The sequence below is a fragment of the Theropithecus gelada genome, chromosome 4, assembly GCF_003255815.1.
Source record: "Theropithecus gelada isolate Dixy chromosome 4, Tgel_1.0, whole genome shotgun sequence".
Classification (NCBI taxonomy): domain Eukaryota; kingdom Metazoa; phylum Chordata; class Mammalia; order Primates; family Cercopithecidae; genus Theropithecus; species Theropithecus gelada.
In genome coordinates this window covers 160,874,320-160,899,347 of record NC_037671.1, presented here as the reverse complement: position 1 = coordinate 160,899,347, position 25,028 = coordinate 160,874,320, and the positions used below count along the sequence as shown (strand labels likewise).

Here is a 25,028-nt window from a genome sequence, read left to right as displayed (position 1 = left end):
GAGTCTCGCTCTGTCGCCCAGGCTGGAGTGCAGTGGCCCGATCTCGGCTCACTGCAAGCTCCGCCTCCTGGGTTCACGCCATTCTCCTGCCTCAGCCTCCTGAGTAGCTGGTACTACAGGCGCCTGCCACCAGGCCCGGCTAATTTTGTTTTGTATTTTTTAGTAGAGATAGGGTTTCGCCGTGTTAGCCAGGATGGTCTCTATCTCCTGACCTCGTGATCCGCCCGCCTCGGCCTCCGAAAGTGCTGAGATTACAGGCGTGAGCCACTGTGCCTGGCCTAAGATGGTAAATTTTATATTACATGTATTTTACCACAATTAAAAAGTAAGGGAAAAGAAGCAAGGAAAATAATATAGTGACGAAATGGAGTCAGAAGTGAGGCTAAAAACCATCCCATTATATCATGCCCCTACTGTATCTGAGCCACCCATATCATGTTCAACTTTTTCAGCAAATGAGGAAAGAGAATCTCTGTTAGTGACACAATCAACCAATACTCCATTAGGAAAACACAAGTCAGGAAAGCTGCAACTGTTCTTGATTCTAAAACTATTCTTGATTCTAAAACTACACACTCAATTATCTCCAAGACTTTGTTATGAGCTAAGTTTCACGAGGCTGAGTCTCATACCCATCTTCTGTAGAGTCTGTCCTATTGCTATTCATTTCACTAATTGCCAACGAGTCATTATTCTTTATTTACCACTTGACCATGTTTGAAGCAGTAATTAAATTTTGTAACTTTTCTCAACTGGTCTATTAATTCCTCTTGGGCACACAACAAAAGAGAAGCTTGATTGGAAATCACATGCTAGACTAACTTGTTTTGATTGTAAAGATCTAGGAGAGAAGAGAGTGATAGATTAGTGTGATGTAACAGATGTTCAATTCTGCGATGACATTTAATTCAGTCGCTCATGAGTTCATTTGCAAGACTAATTCAAGAAGATGTGAATATGAGTGCCCTCCTGTTAGTTTTTCAAGGGCCAGAAAGCTGTAACAAGACCTGATGATAAATGACACCATATCCCCTTGTAGTGGAACAAAAATGTCTGGAAGATGGCCTTGTAGACATTTGTAGACATGGTGATGTATGCCAGCCTGACTTAACATCTTCATTAATAATCTTCCTGAAGACAGAATAAAAGGATACTTGGGAAATTTGCTGGTGAAACCAAATTTGGAGATGAGCACCAGGGAAATGCAAGAAAATTGGGCTAGCTTGGAAGCTGGTATGGATTAAAAGACAATAGAGTAGATGGTTGCAAACACAGCCTTTGTGGAAGAGTCATTACGCATGAAAGCATGTTTTGGCCAGAACTGCGGTGGAAATAGGGGCACTATGGTGGTTTCCAGAGAGTAAGAAAAGAACAGCATGGAGAGGAGAGACTAACATTTATCAATCACCAACTCTGTGCCAGGCACTTTTCATGCCCTCATCTAAACCTCACATACCCCTCCACTATTTTGATCATGAATTCATAGGTCATAAAAAACTCAGGTTTCTTAGGGAGGCCACACAGCTAGTGAGTAGCTGAGGAAGGCTTCACCCATGCCTGCAGACTCAAACCTAAGCTCTGCATACCGCCCTTGCTGCCTCCCAAGAATTTTCTCTGTGCTGCCACATCCAAGCATCAGAAGCCTGAAATTGACAAGCTGATAAATACCTGGAATTATACCTAATTTGCCAAAATTACCTATAGTTGCTGCTCAAAAAAACAAAAAAAACCCACTAAGGTTGATTGTTCTAATTAGATACTAGTTTCTAAACCCACATTGGAATTCTTGCATTTACCTCTGAATCTGGTTCTATTTTGCTAAAAATCTTGTGACCTCTCCTTTCCAACAAAGCTCTTATAGTCCAGATAAATGATATCATGTTAGTAAGACTATAACTTACGAATATAAATATTAAATTATTAATATATGATGGTGTCCTTTCCTTTTGCTACCCTAATGCCCCCCAAGGTGGTTTATTATCTGCAAACACCTCTTTCTCTGTGTTCACTTATCAAACCAGCCCCTGCCTTTCAAATTTCACTTCAAATACTTCATCCACAAGGCCATCTGCAATCATTCCAGGCAAAGGCAAATGCTTTATCTCCTGAGTCTTATACTCTTTTTGAATTTTTCTCTGGCATTCCAGAAGTCCTGGGTCCTATTAAATTCAGTCCCATTGATGTGTATTAGAGTTCTTTATGCACTTCCTTTTCTTTTACTACATTATAAGCTAGGTATGAGTAGGCAGCTGACCTTGTTCCTTTTGTACCCACTCAAACCTATGCCTCACATAGAGTTTCTATAAATTTGCTAAGAAAACAAATTACTTGATTTCATTCAACAAATGAACATAGCACTTACTATGTTCTAGGCACTGTGATATGTGCTTGGAATACATCAGTGAACGAAACAGACAAGGAACTAGTAGTGGTAGAGATGGTGTATTAGTCTGTTTTCACACTGCTGATAAAGACATACCTGAGACTGGGCAATTTACCAAAGAAAGAGGTTTAATGGACTTACAGTTCCACCTGGCTGGGGAAGCCTTACAATCATGGTGGAAGGCAAGGAGAAGCAAGTCACATCTTACATGGATGGCAGCAGGTGAACAGAGAGCTTGTGCAGGAAAACTCCCCTTTATGAAATCATCAGATCTTGTGAGACTTATTATCACGAGAAGGTCATGGGAAAGACCTGCCCCCATGATTCAATTACTTCCCACCGGGTACCTCCCACAATTCCCACAGAATTTAAGATGAGATTTGGCTGGGGACACAGCCAAACCATATCAGATGGGGAGAGACAGGCAATAAACAATAAACAATAAATACTTTCATGCTGGAAAGAGTTGGATAGCATGTTAGAAGATAATAAATGCATGGAGAGAAGAGCAGAATAATGGGCATCTGAGAGTCCCCACTTTCAGATATAGTGGGGGCTGGTAAGGTAGTCATGGGGAGAGGTGAGATTTGAGCAAAAGCTTGAAGGCAGGAGGGAGTTAGTCATTCCTGTCTGGGGGAAGAGCATTCTAGAGAGAACAGCTGAAGCAAGGGCCTCAAGGGAGGAGCTAACAGCTGTGAGGTCAATGCACAGTGAGAGGGGAAGTATGAAGACATGAAGTCAGCAAGGTCATGAGACACCAGACCAGGCACAGCCTTCTGGAAATTACAAACATTTTGGTTTTTACTCTGAGAGAAATAAGGAGCCACTGCAAGGGTTTGGGAGGAGTAAAATTATATGACTTACATTTAAATAAGGCCACTTTTGGTGTATGTTGACAATAGACTTTGGTAAGGGTAAGGGAAGAAACAAGTTGAAATGGTTTGTATCTGTTTCCCCAGCCAAATCTCACATTCAGTTGTAATCCCCAATAGTGGAGGTGGGGCCTGGTGGGAGGGGATTGGATTATGAGTGTGGTTTCTCCTGAATGATTTGGCACCATCCCTTTGATGCTGTTCTTGTGATAGTGAGTTCTTTTTTTTTTTTTTTTTTTTTTGAGACGGAGTCTTGCTCTGTCGCCCAGGCTGGAGTGCAGTGGCCAGATCTCAGCTCACTGCAAGCTCCGCCTCCCGGGTTCACGCCATTCTCCTGCCTCAGCCTCCCAAGTAGCTGGGACTACAGGCGCCCGCCACCTCGCCCGGCTAGTTTTTTGTACTTTTTTTTAGTAGAGACGGGGTTTCACCGTATTAACCAGGATGGTCTCGATCTCCTGACCTCGTGATCCGCCCGTCTTGGCCTCCCAAAGTGCTGGGATTACAGGCTTGAGCCACCGCTCCCAGCCGATAGTGAGTTCTTATGAGATCTGCTTGTTTAAAAGTATGTAGCACCTTGTCATCACTCACTCTCTTGCTTCTACTCTAGCTGTGTGAAATGCCTACTCCCTTTGCCATCTGCCAGGACTGTAAATATCCTAAGGTCTCCCCAGAAGCCAAGCAGATGCCAGCATCATGCTTCCTGTACATCCTGTGGAACAACAAGCCAATTAAACCTCTTTATAAATTACCCAGTTGCAGGTATTTCTTTATCGCAATGTGAGAAGGGACTAATACACAAGTGGAAGGCTATTTGGGGCAATAGCACTCATCCAGGTAAGAGGTGATAGAGATGTGGATGGGGGAGGTAGCAGCAGAGGTGGTGAGAGGTGGTTGATTTCTGGGTCTGCAGGATGATTCCAGTGTTTCTGGTATGGGCACAGAAGGATGGAGTGCCCATTAACTGGGAAAGCTGCAGTGGAGCAGGTGTAGAGTTCAGTGTGGGACATGTGGAGTTTGAGGTGCCATTAGACACATGGCAGCACAGTGAGGATATCAAATAACCAAAGCGGTAACAACAACAAAAGGAAAACACAACGGTTATGTAAGTGCTGTAGTAATTGGTGGGTTAGAGGAAGAATGTTACATAAAGGGAAGGATCACACCAAGTCATCATTTTGATGGCCTTAGGTTTAAGATTAAGTGTCAGGTATGCCAGAGACTCCTGTTTGTTCATCCCGTTTACCCGATTTCCTTTCTTCCTTACTCATAGAACCTCAGATTTTAAATGGGCTTATGGCTATTCAGAATAAAGACAGCATTTCTCAGCCTCCTTTACAACTAGGTGGGATCATTTGGTGAAGTTCTGATCCACTAAATGTTAGCAGAAGTGTGTGGGATTTCCAGGAAGGTTGTTTAAAGCAAAGGTGGACTCATCTGAGAGAGGCTTCTTTTGCTTTTCCCCATTCTGTCTTCTCACTGGAATGCAGCAGGAATGGTTTGACCTCCAGCAGCTACCTTGTGTGAGGAGGGCAAGTGCCCTACTCAAGAGATGACAGATTGTAGAACTAAAAGGATCCTGGGTCTGTAATGATTTTGTGGAGCTATTGTGCCTTCCTTGGACTTCCAACTGCCAAACTTTTATGAAAGTTAGGAATAAACTTCTCTCTTGTTTAAATCACAAATATACCAAGTGCATTTAAAGTTAATTTGTCTTCCATGTCATCCCGAAAGAGCTAATGAGAGGGCCTTTTCAATGTCTTGATTTATAGTAAGGCTTGGTTTGGGCATAGGAAATGATAATAAAGGATTACATAACTCCAAAAAAGAGTGAGAGGAATCGCCTTAATAAAGTTGGGAACACACATGCACATACACACACGACCTTATCTACTTATTTCTGAGACAAATCATTGATCTGCTTGGAAAGCGTTTCTTGGTTCTCTCAACAGAACTGACAGCTTCATCTTCCAGACCTCCTACACCCACAGGAAACTTCTATCCTAGTGTCTATTACACCTTGTAACAACTTTGTTCACTGGCCTTGTTCCCACATGTCAGTGGACTGCTCATTCGGTGAATTTTGAAAAACTGTACTTTCCTCACATTTTTCAGAGCTGATAACTTTCAAAAATCATAAGTGTAAGTGGTTACAAAAGATGTAATGTCAAGTGTATTAGTGAATGTTGGTATTTTAATATAAAATTACTATATCACTCTTTTGGGTATTAAATGTGTCTAAGGGAACCTAATAACAACGGCATTTAATGCCCATTCAGCACCCATTGAAAAACACCCACATGAATAATTTAACTTATTATTTAAGTCAGAACTATTAAATAAATTCTTTTCCCTCTAGAGCTTATATTTTCATTCTATTTCTCCATAGATTTTTATTTTAATGTAATATAATTTTATATGTGAAAATCTTTTATTGTCATTCTATTATTTCTCTGCAACAAAATTCTATAAATTGAAATTTGATTTAAAAATATTTCCTAACATCAGGCTCTAAGTACTAAATATTTTTCCAGCTTGAGTTTATAGTGTAACTCTTATCAGTAACTCATTGGTCAAAACACATGTTTATTGCAAATTTGGAAATAATAATTATGCTCAAGAATAATAATTTATTGGTCATATGTCTGTTTATGAGATGAATAGGGGAGTTATCATACCTCAGTTACAGGAGACTTCCTTTAATATTTTTAATTGCTCTTGATATGGCTTGGCTATGTCCCCATCCAAATCTCATCTTGTAGTTACCATAATCCCTATATGTGATGGGAGGGACCTGGTGAGAGGTAACTGAATCGTGGTGGTGGTCCCCCAACCTGTTCTCATGACAGTGAGAGAGTTCTCATGACAGAGAGAGTTCCCATGAGATCTGACGGCTTTATAAGGGGCTTTTTCCCCTTTGCTCGGCACTTCTCCTTCCTGCCACCATGTGAAGAAGGATGTGTTTGCCTCCCCTTCTACTATGATGGTAAGTTTCCTGAGGCCTCCCCAGTGCTGTGGAACTGTGAGTCAATTAAACCTATTTCCTTTATAAATTACCCAATCTCGCGTATGTCTTTATAGCACCATGAGAATGGACTAATATGGTACTGAGAGTCAGGTGCTGTTATAAAGATACCTGAAAATGTGGAAGTAAGTTTGGAACTGGGTAACAGGCATATGTTGGAACAGTTTGGAGGGCTCAGAAGAAGAGAGAAAAATGTGGGAAAGTTTGGAACTTCCTAGAGACTTGTTGCATGGCTTTGCCCAAAATGCTGATAGTGATATGGACAATAAAGTCTAGGCTGAGATGGTCTCAGATGAACATGAAGAACTTGTTGGGAACTGGAATAAAAGTGACTCTGATATGCTTTAGCAAAGAGACTGGTGGCATTTTGCCCCTGCTCTAGAGATCTGTGCAACTTTGAACTTGAGAGAGATGATTTAGAGTATCTGACAGAAGAAATTTCTAAGTGGCAAAGCATTCAAAGGGAAGCAGAGCATAAAAGTTTGGAAAATGTGTAGGCTGATGATGCAATAGAAAAACCCATTTTCTGGGGAGAAATTCAGGGCAGCTGCAGAAATTTGCAAAAGTCATGAGTCAAATGTTAATCACCAAGACAATGGGGAAAATGTCTCCAAGGCATATCAGAGACCTCCATGGCAGCCTGAACCATCACAGGCCTGGAGGCCTGGGAGGTAAAAGTGGTTTCCTGGGCCAGGGTCCAGGGTTCCTCTGCTCTCTGCAGCCTTGGGACATGGTGCCCTGCATCCCAGCTGCTTCAGCTCCAGCCGTGGCTAAAAGGGGCCAAGGTGTAGCTCAGGCCATTGCTTCAGAAGGTGCAACCCCAAGCCTTAGCGGCTTCCACATGGTGTTGAGCTTGTGGGTCCACAGAAATCAAGAACTGAGGTTTGGGAACCTCCACCTAGATTTCATAGGATGTACGGAAATGCCTGTATGTCCAGGCATAAGTTTCTGTAGGGGCAGAACCCTCATGGAAAATCTCTGCTAGGGCAGTGCAGAAGAGAAATGTAGGATTGGAGCCCCCCCCACACAGTCCCCACTGGGGCACTGCCTTGTGGAGCTGTGAGAAGAGGGCCACTGTCTTCCAGACCCCAGAATGGTAGATCCACCTATAGCTTGCACCTGTGTACCTGGAAAAACCACAGACACTCAATACTATCCCGTGAAAGCAGCTGGGAAGGAGGTTGTACCCTGCAAGGCCACAGGAATGGAGCTGCCCAAGGCATGGGAGCCCACCTGTTGCATCAGTGTGACCTAGATGTGAGACATGGAGTCAAAGGAGATCATTTTGGAACTTTAAGGTTTAATGACTGCCTTATTGGATGGTGGACTTGCATGGGGCCTGTAGCCCTTTTGTTTTGGCCAATTTCTCCCATTTGGAATGGGTGTATTTACCCAATGCCTGTGACCCCATTGTATCTAGGAAGTAACTAACTTGCTTTGATTTTATAGGCTCCTAGGTAAAAGGGACTTGCTTTGTCTCAGATGAGACTATGGACTTGGACTTTTGGGTTAATGCTGGAATGAGTTAAAACTGTGGGGAATGTTGGAAAGGCATGACTATGTTTTGAAATGCAAGGACATGAAATTTGGGAGGTGCCAGCGGCAGAATGATATGGTTTGGCTGTGTTCCTATCCAAATCTCATCTTGAATTGTAGTTCCCATAATCCCTAAATGTGATGGGAGGGACCTGGTGGGAGGTAATTGAATCATGGGGATGGTCCCCCATGCTGTTCTCGTGATAGTGCATGAGTTCTCATTACATCTGATGGTTTTATAAGGGTTTTTTTCCCTTTTGCTCACACTTCTCCTTCCTGCCACCATGTAAAGAAGGACGTGTTTGCTTCCCCTTCTGCTATGATTGTAAGTTTCCTGAGACTTCCCTAGCCCTGCGGAACTGTGGGTCAATTAAACCTCTTTCCTTGATAAATTACCCGGTCTCAGGTGTGTCCTTATAGCAGCATGAATATGGACTAATACAGTTCCTTTGGTATTTTTATACCCATATCAGTATAAAATATAACTTAGAATGAGTCAGACATCTGTCTGTCTTTTGGAAAGTGGAAATAGGGTAACTGTGAAAGGTAAGTGGAAAAGTGGAACTGGCTTCACTGCCCTGCAAGCACATTCCAGGCAGGTCAGTTTAAGGACCTAAAAATGGATTCTGTTAACACTGTTTATGCCTGTGTACCCCTTGGAAAGTCTTCACATATCCCCATGGGCACACATACCCTGTGTGAAAACTGTGGCCATATATGACTGCTATTGAGGGCAGGGAGCATATTGTATTCATCTCTGTGCCATGGTATGTGGCACAGTACCACTTAAATAGGTAAATATTTGTTGAATGGCTGCTGAGTAATTGATACCCCAAAGTTCAGTAGCTGCAAAAGTTAAAAGAACTGTTAAAAGAAAGAGCCCTATTTGAATTTTTGGTCAATATCTGATAGAAGCCAGATTTAGGATCTTCTGTAGTGAAATCCTTAGACTCAGGTAAAATCCAAAGAAATTTTAAAATTATTACAGCAATTGGTTGCCTCCCACTACTCATTCACAGACAACAGGATTAGGTAAATGACTCAAGAAATAACATGTATCAGCTTGCATTTGTCAATTCCAAGATGCAATGAGATCATTCCAAGAATTTTTAATCATTGCTACTCCTGCATGGTATATTCTCTGTATTCTTAGTAAGACTGCAATAATCAGGAGAAGCTATTAAATATTCCCTGGACATCAGAACTGTTCTGGGTATTGAGGATATCACAGTGAATGAGTTAGGTGACCAGAAATGTACTGTCTGTCTGGGAAGTGGACATCTAATCAGGCAATAGCGATTGGAGTGAAACATACTGTGATAAGGAAAGTAAGAGAGTACTGGAAAATCACATAGGAGGGGCTTTAAGATGGAATTTTAGAGAAAAAGAAGGCTTTCAGGAGGGAAATATGTCCAAATTGAGATCAAAAGGATGAGCAAGTTAGAGAGGAATCAGAGAGTACAGACAACATACTCTATTGTATATTGTATTTGAGTAAAATATACCATGGAATATTACATTTTATTCAAATAGAAGAAAGAGCATGGGTGTGAAGATCTGTAAAAAAGAGGAATACTTTATATCTTTATCTTGTTTTGTTTTTATCTAGGAATTATCACTTTCTAATAGAAAACATATTTTACTTACTTTCTGTTTCCCTTAGAATAAAGCAGACTTTTTTGTTTGTTTTGTTCATCTTCTGTACTCCTGCACCTAGCATATATTCAGCACTCCATATATATCTGCTGAATGGACAAAGGATTGAGTGATATGTTTGGGAAACTGGAAGTTCAGCCTCGATGCACAGAAGCCTGGGAGGGGAATGGTGGGAAGTGAGGCTGGAAGGAATGGCAGGGGTCAGATCAGAACGGGGATGGTAAATTGTGTTAAGTCATTTGGACTCAATCCTGAGGCATGGTAGGGTTTTAAGCAGGAATTGATGTGGTCAGATTTGAGTTTCAGGAAACTCCTTCTGTCTTCATAGTGGAAAAATGGCTAAACCAGGCAAGGCTGAGAGTAGGTGGATGAGAGGATGATGCTGGTGCCCTGAACCTAGGGGTGGCGAGCAGACTTGCATACACTGGGATTTCTTAGTGAATTGCCAGAGATAAGAATGCTGTATCCTCCCTAGCAAGAAGCAGCTCTACTCCTACAGACTCATCTTTCACAGAGGCTCAATGACTCATATCAACCAAAGGTAGACTGAGAAAAAGAAGAAAAGCATCCGAAATGGTCATGGAGATCTAAACACGTGGTGAGAGGATACAATTTACTATCCTTTGAAACCCTAACCGGTTCTAGAATACCACATCAGGTACCATGTCTGTCTACTTTTAAGAAGTATCAGTTCAGTAATTTCACATTATCCTGATGACAATGTGTTCTAGTGGCTCAAACTGTTCCTACCTGCAGTTTTAAGAGTAATCTTCATCTTAAAGTTGAAGGAGTAAGCATCTACCTTTGTGACAACAAAACCTATTCGAACTTTAATTTGAAAAAAAACAAACAAACCCAACTTCTAAGGCAAAAGCGTCATTTCCCTTTGTGCCTGAATTAGCAAGTATTTTTCACCCTAAAAACAAAACAATCCCTTTGTTTGCTAGTATCGTACCTGGCCTTTAATACACCACCAACACAGGTTTTCAAATTAAGTCAAGAGGGTATTTGGCAAACAGAATCTGGCCGAGCAGAGTTGCTATCATACAAGGCAGATTTAAACTGCTTTTTCCTCTATTTGTTGGACACTTTCTCTGATTAAAATACTTCAAATGATGATGATAAACTGAATCTGGGGTACAACAGGAACCAGAGTTAATTGCACAATTTAAATCCAGAGGATACAGAAAGAAAAACATCAGGAACATTGTCTGTATTTTCATTTTTAATTGCTCCTGAAACAAGGTGAAAGACTTTAGGAGATAATGGAGGCTGCTGAGTTCTTCCCTAACAAGCCAAGTGATCTCCTTGGTAACGCTATGAGAGCCCCAGCCTAGGAGGTCTCAGTGGAATAGAAGCTCCTTGAGCCCTAAACAAGACCTTGGCCCTTGAAGAAACGATAGCACTGCCTTGTTTAATGACTGTTTGAAGATGTCTTTCTCTTATTTGTTCTTCATCTGTCCAAGACACTGAGCTGAGAGCAGGGAGCAGGGATACCAATTGCTGTCTGCAGAGAAGCCTGGGGTTCAGATTGGGGATGGCAGAAACTTTATGGAACAGAAAGTCAAATTTGAGGCTCCTTTTATAATTTTAGCACTACTTTCCAAAAACACCTTTCATACTGTAGAAATTGTGAGCTTATGTTAATCTTTGCAGAGGTTTGTTTGATGGGGGGGTCATAGGACCACGTGGAAGGAATATTCTCCTGGCTAGGTCAACTTCATGTCTGTGATTCAGACTCATTAAGAATAAAAAGTGGTTCAAAATGCTGAACCCCCTCTAAGTGCTTGTGATAAATGACTGAGAAAACCGATTATAAACTTCTGCAAGATATTATAGAATGCAATAAATAAAATGTTTATGGGACAATGTTTTAAGTCATTATTTTAAGGCTGCTCTGTCATGAGTAAATGATAGAGTCCATGTTGTTGGACTCTATCGAAAGGAGTTAAATTTAAAATTGAACTGAAAGTTATGCCTTTACAATTTATAATCACCAATGTTGTATGTGACTTAATGCTTACTTTGCACAGTTGCCGAGCCCACCATTAAAACTGTATGTGGGTTAGAGGGTGAAGGAACAGAAAGTAAATTCTTGGTTCTATTTCTCACATGCTGTTTTTCCTCCCAGTCCATCCTGGACACCTGGACTGCTTCCAGTCTGAAGAGAGAGGTGCCAAGTGGAAGTGCCTTCAGTGCCTTCATGTTGAACTTGGTTGGCAGTTCAGTGAGTGAGTCCCGCCCAGAGAACAGACCATGGGAGGGAGCCCGCTGACCTGACCTTCACTCCAGCTGCCCTTCTCTCTCTTTATCTCAGGGCAGAATAACAGGCTGGATGTTATGCAATGATCTTCTTATTTATTAGAACTAAAAGAGCACAGACAACAGAAGGAGGGAGAGGAAGCCCTCTTCCATTTTATCTCATTTATAATAAGTCTGGATTGTAGCAAAGTCACGCACAGGGTGTTCCCCAAGCCACATAATTCCTGGCACATCCTCTCTACGGTATTCTTGTTGACCAAATGTGCATGCATAATTTTTGTGTATATATGTACATATATATTTTTCATTCATTACCATGGTTCTTAACATTTTCAGAATCTGCAACTCATTTTAAAATTTGATGAGAGTAAGTTATAGACCCTCTTCCTAGACAAATTTTCATACAGACATCCTGTGAAAATTTGCAAATAGCTCCCTGAAAGCCCATTTGTATCTCAGCAAACAGGCCCTTGAGAGGCTAAAAGGCTACATTTGCAAAGATTTTAAAATATCATGTGTTGTATTTTGGTTGGTTTTGCTCAGCTTACATATTATGTAACGTTATCTTTTTTCCCTTTGATATTGAAAACTTGAAGATTTGTGCCAGTTCCTCATCTATAACATAATGCGGAGTAAAGATTTCTTGATCCAGGTCATGTCCTGTCCAACTAATCTGAAGTTACTACAAAAGAGAGCATGGGTACGGAATCATGATAGGCACAAGACACTGATCAGAGATGGGGCTGTAGATGGCAGGACCATACTCAGCTAAAGGCCACCAGACATTCCATTTTCAGTTATTCTGGAGTTGTGGAATTTAATCCTAAAAGTACATCAGCTCATCCTGCCTCTAATGCCTTATTTTCATCTCAGCTATTAAAAATGTTACACTTTTTTTGTTTTTGAGATGGAGTCTCGCTCTGTTGCCCGGGCTGGAGTGCAGTGGCATGATCTGGGCTCACTGCAATCTCTGCCTCCCGGGTTCACGCCATTCTCCTGCCTCAGCCTCCCGAGTAGCTGGGACAACAGGCGCCCGCCACCGTGCATGGCTAATTTTTTGTATTTTTAGTAGAGACGGGGTTTCACCGTGTTAGCCAGGATGGTCTCAATCTCCTGACCTCATGATCCGCCCGCCTTGGCCTCCCAACATGCTGGGATTACAGGTGTGAGCCACCACGCCCGGTCTACTCAAACTTTCTAAGGCCCAATTTATAGCATTCTTTTTCTATGCTCTTTATTTTCCCCCTGAAACTATCTGCAGAATCAGTTTCCCTTTCCCCCGTCTTCCCATCACATTCGTTTGTAGCTAAATACTTTAAAGTATCTATCAAGCCTCTCACACTTTAGATCACTTTTCTTTTCTCTTCTTCTTCTTTTTTTTTTTTTTTTCTTTGAGACGGAGTCTCCCTCTGTTGCCCAGGCTGGAGTGCAGTGGTGCCATATTGGCTCACTTCAACCTCCGCCTCCTGGGTTCAAGTGATTCTTCTGTCTCAGTCTCCCAAGTAGCTGGGATTACAAGCATGTGCCACCATGTCCAGCTAATTTTTGTATTTTTAGTAGAGATGGGGTTTCACCGTGTTAGCCAGGCTGTCCAACTACTGACCTCAAGTGATCCCCCTGCCTCAGCCTCCCAAAGTGCTGGGATAACAGGCGTGAGCCACTGCTCCTGGCCTTGATCACTTTTCTAGAACCCTCTTGTCTGCCTCACTACAATAGGAGGATTGTAGGAGAGCTGTTAGTTTCTTGCACACGGTAGGTGATCAGTATGAATTTCAGAGGCAGTATGCATAGTTCTTAGGCACTTTGGCTCTGGAAACCAAAAAGTTGAGTTCTAATTCCAGTTCTACTATTATCTGCTTATTTTCAAGAAAAACACATTTCCCAAGTATCAATAGCCACTGGGCTATTGTGAAGATTAATAATATATGACATCAAAGGCATTTGGCATAGTGTTTGGGTCATAGTAAGTGTTGAACAAAGGTTAGTTAAATAGTTTGTTGAACTGAACTTTTTGAAAGAAATGTTTTTCATCTTTTTGATGTTCCTTAGTATAGTTAATAGTGATGGTATGTAGCCAAAAAAAAGGGATCATAATTTTTTGACAAAATTGAAATTTCTTATTATTTTCAAGTCCTTTTAAATAATTTTTACTTTCAGTATTTACAAGTACCAATTTGGCTAAGAAAAGTTTCAGCTTGTATTCTAGCCAGCTGTAGAACACTGGAGATATCTGTATGGTGCTATGTGATACTGCCTTGCCTTTAACTTTGTCCTGAAATCTTAAACGACATGGATCTACAGCCTCCAAGAGATCCTAAGACCAGTTGAACAGGTGACTGATACAGGTAGTGTCCTGAATGTGGTCCCTAGACCTATACCTCAATTTCTCCCTAGTCATCATCAAAGAGATCCTTCTTGGTTGGGCATGGTAGCTCAGGCCTGTAGTCCCAGGTGGCTCATGACAGTAATCCTAATGTTTTGGTAGGCTGAGGTGGGATGATCACTTGAGGCCAGGAGTTCGAAACTAGCCTGGGCAACATAGTGAGACCCTGTCCCTACAAAAAACAGAATTAGGTGTGGTGGCAGGTGCCTGTAGTCCCAGCTACTAGGGAGGCTGGGGTGGAGGGATTGCTTGAGCCCAGGAATTCCAGGCTGCAGTGAGCTATGATCGCACTACTGCACTCCAGCCTGGGTGAGAAAGCAAGACCCTGTTTCTGAAAACACACACACACACAGACACACACACACACAGAGACACACACACACACAGACACACACACACACAGACACACACACACACACAGAGACACATACATGGATCCCTCTCTCTTCTCTTTCCTTACAGGGACAAGGCCAGAGAATTAGAGAATAAATTTACTACTGTGGGGGGAGAAAAAAATCAAACCAGTAGCTCACTTTATTCTAGTAACGTCTTTGGATACAAAGAACAGCACAAGTATCTACGCTTTAAAGATTTTAAAAAAACAATTGTATCAACATGAACTAATCCCTCAAACCTCTTTCAAATTGGGATTAAGTTTGCTTGGATTTTGCTCATTTTGAGCATCTGAGTTTGAACAAATGTTTGAGGGCAGAGATTGTGTTTCATTCATCTTTGAACTTCTAGGACTTGGATAATCAGCCATATATTGCAATATATGCAGTAAGTTTATATTGCTGATTAAAAATATGTGACTATATGTTGCATTGAAAAGGCCTGTAGAACTTGGTTGTATTAGAGTGTTCATTTTTAATAAAAAGATGAAAATAGGCCAGGCGTGGTGGCTCACGCTTGTAATCCTAGCACTTGGGGAGGCCAAGGTGGGTGGATCACCTGAGGTCAGGGGTTAGAGACCAGCCTGGCCAACATGGCAAAAGCCCATCTCTACTAAAACCACAAAAATTAGCCTGGCATGGTGGTGGGCGCCTGTAATCCCAGCTACTCAGGAGGCTGAGGCAGGAGAATCGCTTGAACCCAGGAGGCAGAAGTTGCAGTGAGCTGAGACCAAGCCGCTGTACTCCAGCCTGGGTGACAGAGCCAGACTCCATCAAAAAAAAAAAAAAAAAAAAAAAAGAAAAAAAAGAAAAGAAATGTTATTAAAAACTATCTTCACTTCAAAAGTTTGAGAAAAAAATCAATTTTTCCGAGAAAATCTTTAGTATCTGAATCAGATAGATTGGGGTATTTCTGAGAATCAATTTTTGTTAATCATCAGTGAGCATGTAATTCTTCACTTACTAATGAAATTCTATACTTATTTTCTTGTTTTTATGTCTTTCTTTAATATTTAGCATATTTCTTTCTGAATTCCTCTCTAAATAAGAACTTGCTACATGTTCTTCGTATATTACATGTGAAAGTGTAGTTTTATGACCTTGGTTTTTATGTACAAATCAGTCAATAGCAGTAGTTACTCTCTGAAATGTCATTGGTAGGATTTATTTGATGATGAGAAATTAGAATCATGTAAACATTTACATTATATGTTACTGGACTGAGTAGCCAACCTTGTTGACTGATTTTCTTTTTCTAATAAATGACATTTGAAAAAGTCAAAATTGACAGGAGGGGAAAAAAACTTGTTTTGGGGGTTTTCACAATAGTCATTCATTTTTTCCCTAGTTAAATATCTGTGTCTTTTCTCAAGCAATACATTTTGCTGCTGAGATGGTTTAGAAAATTAAGTTTTAGCTTTTTTAAAATCTTTGTTTAGATTTTAGGTCACCATCAAAAGGCTTTTTTGGTTCTATTATCCTGTCTCCTCTACGTGGCCATATCTATCCCAGCTCTAGGTGCTGGCTGGCAGCTCAAGGGAGCTCAGAATTGAAGTATATGCTAGGTAAACATATATGTCTTGGAAACCTGTTTCCTATCTGTGCCCAAAGCTAATCAACTGGATGGAGAAAGGCTTCTTTTCATGTTCCAATTGTACTTTATTGAAAAAAAAAATGCATCCTCAAGTTGCAAAATCTTGTTTAATGCAGCTGTTTTATGGGCATCTGCCAGGATTTCTTTCAGCACTCATTTTTTTTTTTCAAAAGATCTACTAAAACTGATATCAGTGACTCTCTTGTGTGAAATGATTTTGTTAATGACAGCTGAAGGTATTCAAAGAACCACATTGAAAATTCTGGAAGTAACTCATTTATGATCTAGGGCTTAATATCTGAAACAATATTGTAGAGAAGAATTCTTCAGGCCAACCTTCTCATATTGCTCAACTATTTTACAACAATGAAGTATGCCTATTGTCTTTAATAACATATCTCTGACTCAGAGGCCAACACAGTTCAGAAATGGCTCCAGAGTCAAGTCTGAATTAGGGTTGCACCTCGGAAATATCCACGGCAGTCCTGCAGGAACTGGCTTTAACTGGCCATTATGTACAAGATAGTCTCCATGGAGACAGATATTCTCAGACCATGAGAGGGGAGGTTCAAGGATCCTGTTCAACTTAAGACAATTTCAAACCTGCTTTGGAGCAAATTGAATTCCTTGGATATCCTTGTAAATTAATTTAATCTCCCTTGCAGGATATGCTGGGCCTATTTCAAACCCATGCTCTTTGGATGTGGTCTCCATCATTGAGGCTAACCCTAAAAGAAGATTTTCTCCATGGGCGAGATTCGGGCTTGAGCACCAGGCCTAAGGCAATTGACCATACTGTGTCTGGCGCCAGGTTGGGCTCCCTTACCTGATATAGGTTGGCAAGATGGTGGTTAGTTTTTATCAAAAATGGCTGGTTCACCCCTGGGTGGTCCACATCGTGTGCTGCTGCAGCCAGCAGTCCAAGCATGATGTCCAGAGGTGTGAGGAAGCTGGCGAGCTGTTAAAAAAACAAATTGGGAGATTGGTATGTTTTCACAAATAAGCTCATAATCATTTTGGCTAAATCAAACACAATGGATCATCATGGCATTGTTTAAGCCTATCAGCCAGACCTTTACCCTTTGAAGCATTAAATGAGGTGACAGTCACATGAAATCACAGGCAAAAAGGAAAGGACTGTGTGGAAAATAATTGGGTAAACTCAAATTGTGTAGATCATTCTGGTATTCCCTTCTTCCTATTCCACTCTGTTTTGTTTTGTTGTTGTGATGGCATTGCTTGTTGGCAACACTGCTGTTGGGTGGATAGGGAAAAGACAGGGCCTAAAATCAGCCTTGTTCCTAGAGAAATGTGTAAATGAAGAAAAAAGTTGAAGTCATGTGATGGGCCTAATAAAAAATCATTTGTGTATTTCAACTGTCTAATATATCTTTGCCACTTTGAAAGAAGTGGGCCGACTTGTAAGATCTGCATTTTTTTCAATGTATAATAAATAGTGGGAGAATGTATGAGAATCTGTGATTTTCTGTTTAGCTAGGAAAATAAGCAGAGACATGGGAATCCAATACTAACTTTAAAAATACAACTGCATGACATATTGCAATGCTTAGACTACTTGGAAATTAAAAAACAGAGCCATTAATGTCCTTGGGATATGTTGCAGGGATGAGGCACCCACTCAGCTTTGCCCTGAGAGTGCCTGCTTGACATCTGAACATTTAGTGGTTACTGTCAAAGCATCCATGTATGTAGGGGGATGTTAAAAACAGATTGAACTCAACAGTCTTAGAATATAATTTTCCAGAAACCTTAAGCAAACTCATCCTGTACCTTGTACCAACAGACTTGATACAGCTAAGGACTGCCTGAATGTTGAGTATTGAGCATTATTATGATGTTTTTAATTTTTAACTTTGGATTGGTTTATTGCATCAGAACATGCTTGCTAAGAGGTCTTTGACATTCACAAGTTTTCTTGGGCCCTGAATCAGGATATCCAGTTGGCTCAGTAGGAAATAGAACATCAGACTTGAGGAGCTTTGATTCCATTTGTTGATCAAAACTCATGTGGTAGGAGACTTTTCCCAGCAAAGTTCAATGCTGGTGCTGTTTGTGGCAGAGATCTAAGGCACGGAGCTAATTCTATGTACTGTTGAAGATACCTAAGATGTAGCTTGCCATAGAGAGGAAGTTTTTTTTTTTTGTCCTAATGCAGCCTCAAAAATATACAAAATATGAAAGAAAACCTCAGATGAGTCCCATTCTTTTTCATGAACATTGTAAGATTTTCAGAGCTGATACTGGAAACTTAATATCCATAATTTGTGTTCACATTGTTAATGACACATAACATAGTTACTCAGATATGTTGGGTAATTTGGGCCCAGCAGCTAGTTTCCTTGGCATTTCCAGGTGGCTGAGAAGGCAGCTGGGTCATCTTACCTTTGGCTCTTTCAGGTAGCAGTGCATGGCCTGGGTGACATCAGCTGCGTGAACAGCATTGTGATACGGGTTTTGGCTGTGGTAATCTTCTTGAACCATGACTGGGAGGTAAACAGATAACTCAATCAACTAAAACCCAAATAGGAGTGGTGTACTAGCTTAGACTTACTGTGGGTGCTTTTTGCTTAAAAATATCAGTGCCTCCAAAATGTGCAGCATAGAGATGCTTTAAAAATAAACGTGGTTTGCAAGCTTGGCAGTTCTGCTAGGCTGTTTTTAGCAGAGAGCAGAGATGGACAGCAGAGAGGAGAAAGGCCAAAAGGATTTGTGAAGCCTTGGGATTTCTCACCTCCTTCATAAATCCTACCTTTCTGACTTTCATAAAGGCTGTCATTCATAGGAAAAATAAATATGTAGGAAAAGGACAACTTTATCTCACACGATAGTCTGAGTTTCTGCCATTTATAAATAATATGCCACAAATGAGGTTTCCTTCAAAGAGCCCTAGTAGCATCAGAATACTGATATCCAAAGACTGGTTTAACACTTGAATAACAAATACCAATGAAAGCAAATCAGGGCCTCTTAGGGCAGAGATTCAGAGTACTGCCTTGATCCAACTGTGGACTCCTTGCATTTATTTCTACCTTATTCAAGTTAGAGTATCATCTTTCATGCTCCTGCAATCTAATGCAAGGCTTAGAGTGCTCTTGGAACCAAGTAGAGACACAGACAAGGCAATTTTGGTTTGCTATTTATGGAAGACACTAGCCTGCTTCAGCTCATAACCAAGGCGATGCTTAGGATGCAATATATTCAGTGTCTATAGAGTGTCCTGCTTTGCAAGTACAGCCAGATTCTCTCAGGCCATTGCTATGAATCTGGCTCTGGATTATGGTATTAATTCTGTTGTCAAGTCTTTGTATTCTTTACATATTTTCTGGGTAGATACACATGTCCAAAGTTTCCATATCTGTATCTCCCTTTTTGGACAAATCAAAATTATTTGGCCCTATGCATGGCCATTACTTTGTTCCATCAATTAAAATACAATCAGCTTGAGGTTATTTGGATTTCTGGAAATGAGCCACGTTGTGACTGGTTTCAAATATTTCTGTTGCGTTGCACATACCTTATATTCAGCAGGTATATTTTACAATTATATTTAAATCCTCTATCATTTTAATGTCTGTATTGGGCAAGTTACTTAGCTGCAAGTTCCCCCAGTTTCCTCCTTTGTAAAATGGGGATAGCAATAACTCTGAGCTCAAAGTGGAATAAGAATTAAATGTGTTTACTAATATATGCAAGTCCTTGGAAGAGCTTCCAGCAGATGTAAGCACCATAGAAACCTGGGTGTGGCTCCCGTTATTATTGTCACGCCTGTTATTTTCTTCTGATGGCATTAAGTCAGCTTCCAAAATCAAAGTACAGCCATGTGGCAAGTCAAAAAGAAGCCAGAAACATGCTAAATGGCGGAGGAAAGTCATTTGGTGATTAGAAATGTGCCCTGAAAAATTCACTTGCCGATAAATAAGAATACACACAAATTTAAATAAGAACTGAGGCTGCCTTTTGATACAGAGTAATGATGGAGTTGAGTGGAAAGATGGTGGACTCCCAAGTCAACAGAGCTAGGCTTGGACTCATATTCTGCCACTTACTAGCTGTTGGCCTTGGGCAAGTAATGAAGCCTCTTTGTACCTCTTCTAAACTATGGGACAAATGGTGATAATAACATCCTACTTGCAGATTTGTTTAAATGGTTAGAAATAACTTGCCAAAAGTACTCTGCTCATCGTGGGCACTACACAAATGGTAGTTATTATTATTTTTTAAAAAGCCTATTGAAAATTTTCAATAACTCATGTCCTGATTAGAATTATTTGAGGCACATGCTGCTGGAGGTTTGTTAATATGTCAGCAGACAAGTATCTTCTTTGAAAATTGTATGTTCCTGATGGTTTTCTTTACATATAATTTATTATAAACATAACTACACTTGACCCTTGAGAACATGGGTTTAAACCACGTGAGTCCACTTGTACTCAGATTTTTCTGCCTCTGCCACCCCTGAGACAACAAGACCAACCACTCCTCTTCCTCTTCTTCCTCTGCCTACTCAGCATGAAGATGATGAGGATGAAGAGCTTTATGATGATCCACATCCACTTGATGAATAGTAAATACATTTTCTCTTCCTTGTTATTTATTTATTTATTTATTTATTTATTTATTTTTAAGACAGAGTCTTGCTCTGTCACTCAGGCTAGAGTGCAGTGGCACGATCTCGGCTCACTGCAACCTCCACCTCCCGGGTTCAAGCGATTCTCCCTGCCTCAGCCTCCCAAGTAGCTGGGATTACAGGCACCTGCCACTGAGCCTGGCTAAATTTTTTTTTTTTGTATTTTTAGTAGAGACAAAGTTTCACTATGCTGGCCAGGCTGGTCTCGAACTCCTGACCTTGTGATCTGCTCTCCTCCCAAAGTGCTGGGATTCCCCGTAATTTTTAAAATAACATTTTCTTTTCTCTACCTTACTTTATTGTAAGAATACAGTAAATAATACATAGAACATACAAAGTATGTGTTAATTAACTGTTGGTTATTGGTAAGGCTTCTAGTCAAAAGCTATATACAGATTTTTGACTACACAGGGGGTCAGCACCCCTAACCCCCAAGTTGTTTGTGATCAAACACTTTTTAAATGATTTAGGATGAACAAGCCATGTTTTAAAAGTAAGATGAGATCATTTAAGATTAGTTGGAGGTCTTCATCTATCGTCCTATGGTTCTTACCACTTTATGTTAAAGAGTATTATGCATTGCCATTATTCAAGAGAATGGGGCTAAAAATGTGAAAACAAGGACTTACCTAAAAATCGGTGTAAGGTCACCATATCTAACTTGAAATGGTGAATAAGTCCATGGGAATTGAAGAGGTGGCACAGCAGTGTTACCAGGCTGTTTCCTGTAGGAAAACAGTCACTTACTTTAACTCATTTTGACCATCACTAAAATATCAAGATTGACAATAAGATCCAAAATCTCTGTAATAAAGTTTCTTTGATAGAATTTTTTTCCCTTTGGATGTGAAATTATTCAAGTATAGAGCATATTATTACTATGATCTGATCCTAGGTTTTTTCTTATTGTACAAGTAAAATTAGCTCAGACCTTCTCCCTTCACCAAAGGCAATGAAGACATTAAGAGTTAGAAGGAATCTGCCTATTGGGGTGTCGGGGATACATACACACACACACACGCACGCACACACACACACACACAAATACACGTGTACATGTGTATTTTTTTTAAAGACACAGCTTATGGCCACTTGAAATATTCCGTAAGTCACTTCCAATTGACGATTCCATTTACAGGTGTATCTAAACTACCATATTGCTTAATAATCATAGCCTATTCTTCTTCCTATGGAAAATCACTCAAGAGGAGATCTGACTATGAGCTATTTTAGAATTCAAGTCAGCAGAGATGCAAAATTGAAGCTGTAATGACTTGTAAGCATTCAAGAAATATTTTTTATTTAGGAATAATGATTTTGAATTTTAAAAGCAGAGACAATGAAGCCAATGGAACAGAACAGAGAACCCAGAAATAAATTCATGCTTCTGCAGCCAACTAATGTTTGACAAAGGCACCAAAAACACATTGGGGAAAGGACAGTCTCTTCAATAAATGCTGCTGGGAAAGCTGGATATCCACATGCAGAAGAATGAAATTAGACCCTCATCTTTCACTGTATACAAAAATCAACACTAAATGAATTTAAGACTTATACATAAGACCTGAAACTCTGGAAGAAAACATATGGGAAATGAAATCTGTTAGGTGGAAATACAATTTATTTCCCCCTCTCGATTTTGTACCTACTTATAAATCAATTTCAGCATTTCTTAGATATGTGTGGTATATACTTCATATACACGTGAGGCTCTTTGACTTCTCCTTTGAACCAGTTGTAGCATCTTACTGGCTCTCTAATTGAGTTGAAAATCTCTGACATGTGGTCATTTCATATGTCTATAAGAGTCATGATGATATTCTCTTTCAAACAAACACCATTTAACAAGTTCTTTTGTTCACAGGTAACTTAGTTTACCAGTACCCATTTCTCAGTTGATTTGAGCAAAATGACATGCAAAATTATGGGATTCATCTCTTTGTGATCTAGTTTGCTTTCCACAGTGTAAAGGTCCATTTCATGGTCTTAGGCTATATTTCTCTCAACTGCATATTGTTTGCCAAGTAATAGAATGATGAGAAAACCATATATAATGACTTTAAGCACAAGTCTAGCAAATGATGAGGCCTATCAACATCAGCATTAAATGTGGTGTTTTTCATTGGCCCTCAAAGTCATCAGCCTTTGTTTAATGGCCAGATAAAAATATAATAGATTTTTTATTATTTTCTTAAGGAAGGTCTTTATAGGTACAAAAACTTAAGAAGTGACACCAATGAGGATGTTTACTTTTCCCTTTGGCTGCAGCCTAAGCTTTTATAGTCTTTCCTCAGCAATTGTTTTCTTCTGATGATGTCAAACATATTTGAGCAATACCCACAACAGGGCAGACTTAGCTCACTTAATAAAACTGCACAAGCACCCTGCCCAGTAAAAGTCAGGGCTGATCAGATATACTTTTGTTTCTAGTTTTCATCAACTAACAATGAACTCCCTACTTTTGGATGTGGCCAAAATATTCTGCAAGAAAAGAATCTAATCTGTGGTTTCTAAATTCCTTTGGGATGATCAAGGTCACAAGGAAACTGTCTTAAGATTCTAAGGCCGGGCGCGGTGGCTCACGCCTGTAATCCCAGCACTTTGGGAGGCCGAGGCGGGCGGATCACAAGGTCAGGAGATCGAGACCACGGTGAAACCTCGTCTCTACTAAAAATACAAAAAATTAGCCGGGCGCGGTTGTGGGCGCCTGTAGTCCCAGCTACTCGGGAGGCTGAGGCAGGAGAATGGCGGGAACCCGGGAGGCGGAGCTTGCAGTGAGCTGAGATCCGGCCACTGCACTCCAGCCTGGGCGACAGAGCGAGCCTCCGTCTCAAAAAAAAAAAAAAAAAAAAAAAAAAAAAAAGATTCTAAGGTCAAATTCAGTCCTTATTCTTCATTTGAGTTGATTTTCCCTTACCCAGCTCCTTCTTCAGTAGCTGTAGATTTATGAAAATGGGGAAAGAAGGAAAAACGAATAGCAATGTTTAAAAATAAATTTTGTTTTTCATGAAATTAATCCCATTTTATGGTATATATTTTAGTGAGAATTCTTTTGGGTAACTTACCATTTGTCAAGCGATCAAACAAGAAAATGTCAAAATCCCACATTCCCACTTTGGAGAGCATATGCTGAAAAGGCAAACAACAAACAGCACGCAAATGAATCACATTGGAGACTCAAACATTTACTTTGAGATACAGTGGATTAAACAATTAAAAAGTTGAAAATCCTCGCATAATATCATTTAGTACAATTGAATGTTTTTCCTATGTCCTACAATAAAATCCAAATGCCCCAGCGTGACACAAAAATACCCTCACAACACATCAGAAAAATGAAGGGATATTAGGTTATTTTTGAGGTTTAGATTGTGTGAGACTTTTACCTAACTCACACAATATTGAAGGCAGCCCCAGGACTTGGCCTCTGATAGCTGGACTTCCAGCCCTCTGTCCTTTCCACATCTCACACCACCTTTCTTGAAAGGTGGCTGCTTAGAGGAGAGACACCACCAAGAGTGCTCTGTCAGTGATATTCCAGGGCTGGGGAAGCTTAGACTTGTTCTCCTCTCATAAGCAAACAAACAAGCAAACATTCAAAAATTGCCCAATATCAGACCTTAAGTTGTTAGGAATGATTTTTTTTATCCTTTTGGAGGCCTAATATTGGGAATTAGCTCTTTTGACATTACTTGCTGTTCATTTGCTCATGGCACATATTAGTTGCCTGCCTGCCTGCCTGCCTGCCTGCCTGCCTTCCTTCCTTCCTTCCTTGCTTCCTCCTTCCCTCCCTCCCTTCCTCTTCTCTCTCTTTTCTTTTTTCTTTTCTTTTCTTTTTTCCTTCCTTCCTTCTTTCTTTCTTTTATTTCTTTTCTTTTTCTTTCTTTTCTTTCTTTTTCTTTCTTTTTGAGACCTGGTCTCACTCTGTCCCCCAGGCTGGAGTACAGTAGTATCATCATACCTCACTGAAGCCTTAACCTCCCGAGCTTAAGCAATCCTCCTGCCTTGCCCTCTCAAAGTACTGGGATTTACAGGCATGAGGCACTGGGCTTTGCCAGTGGTATATATTTCATAATAGTATATAAATAGTATAATATCACTTAGCATGCAAGCTATAAAATCTATCTTTGACTTCTGTTTAAACTGGGGCATTTATTGCTGAAATTTAAATTCCTTTGGCAGTTTGGGGTAGACACAACCTGAACACTTTTTGCAGATTGTCACACATTAATTTCCACCCTCAGTCAGATCAATGTATTACAAAAGTAATTGTAGAGTTA

General features: G+C 40.3%; 1 protein-coding gene across 3 annotated transcripts in view; it reads right to left on the bottom strand.

Moving 5' to 3' along the window:
- The window catches only part of PDE7B (phosphodiesterase 7B), a 333,997-nt gene that overhangs the window by 23,043 nt on the left and 285,926 nt on the right, over positions 1-25,028 (bottom strand). For all 3 annotated transcript variants that reach the window (XM_025384447.1, XM_025384446.1, XM_025384445.1), the window contains 4 exons: positions 23,814-23,877; positions 21,378-21,473; positions 18,504-18,604; positions 16,927-17,058 (listed from right to left, as the gene is read on the bottom strand). In XM_025384447.1, coding sequence (XP_025240232.1) covers positions 16,927-17,058; positions 18,504-18,604; positions 21,378-21,473; positions 23,814-23,877 — 393 coding nt within the window. The remainder of the gene's footprint in view (positions 1-16,926; positions 17,059-18,503; positions 18,605-21,377; positions 21,474-23,813; positions 23,878-25,028) is intronic.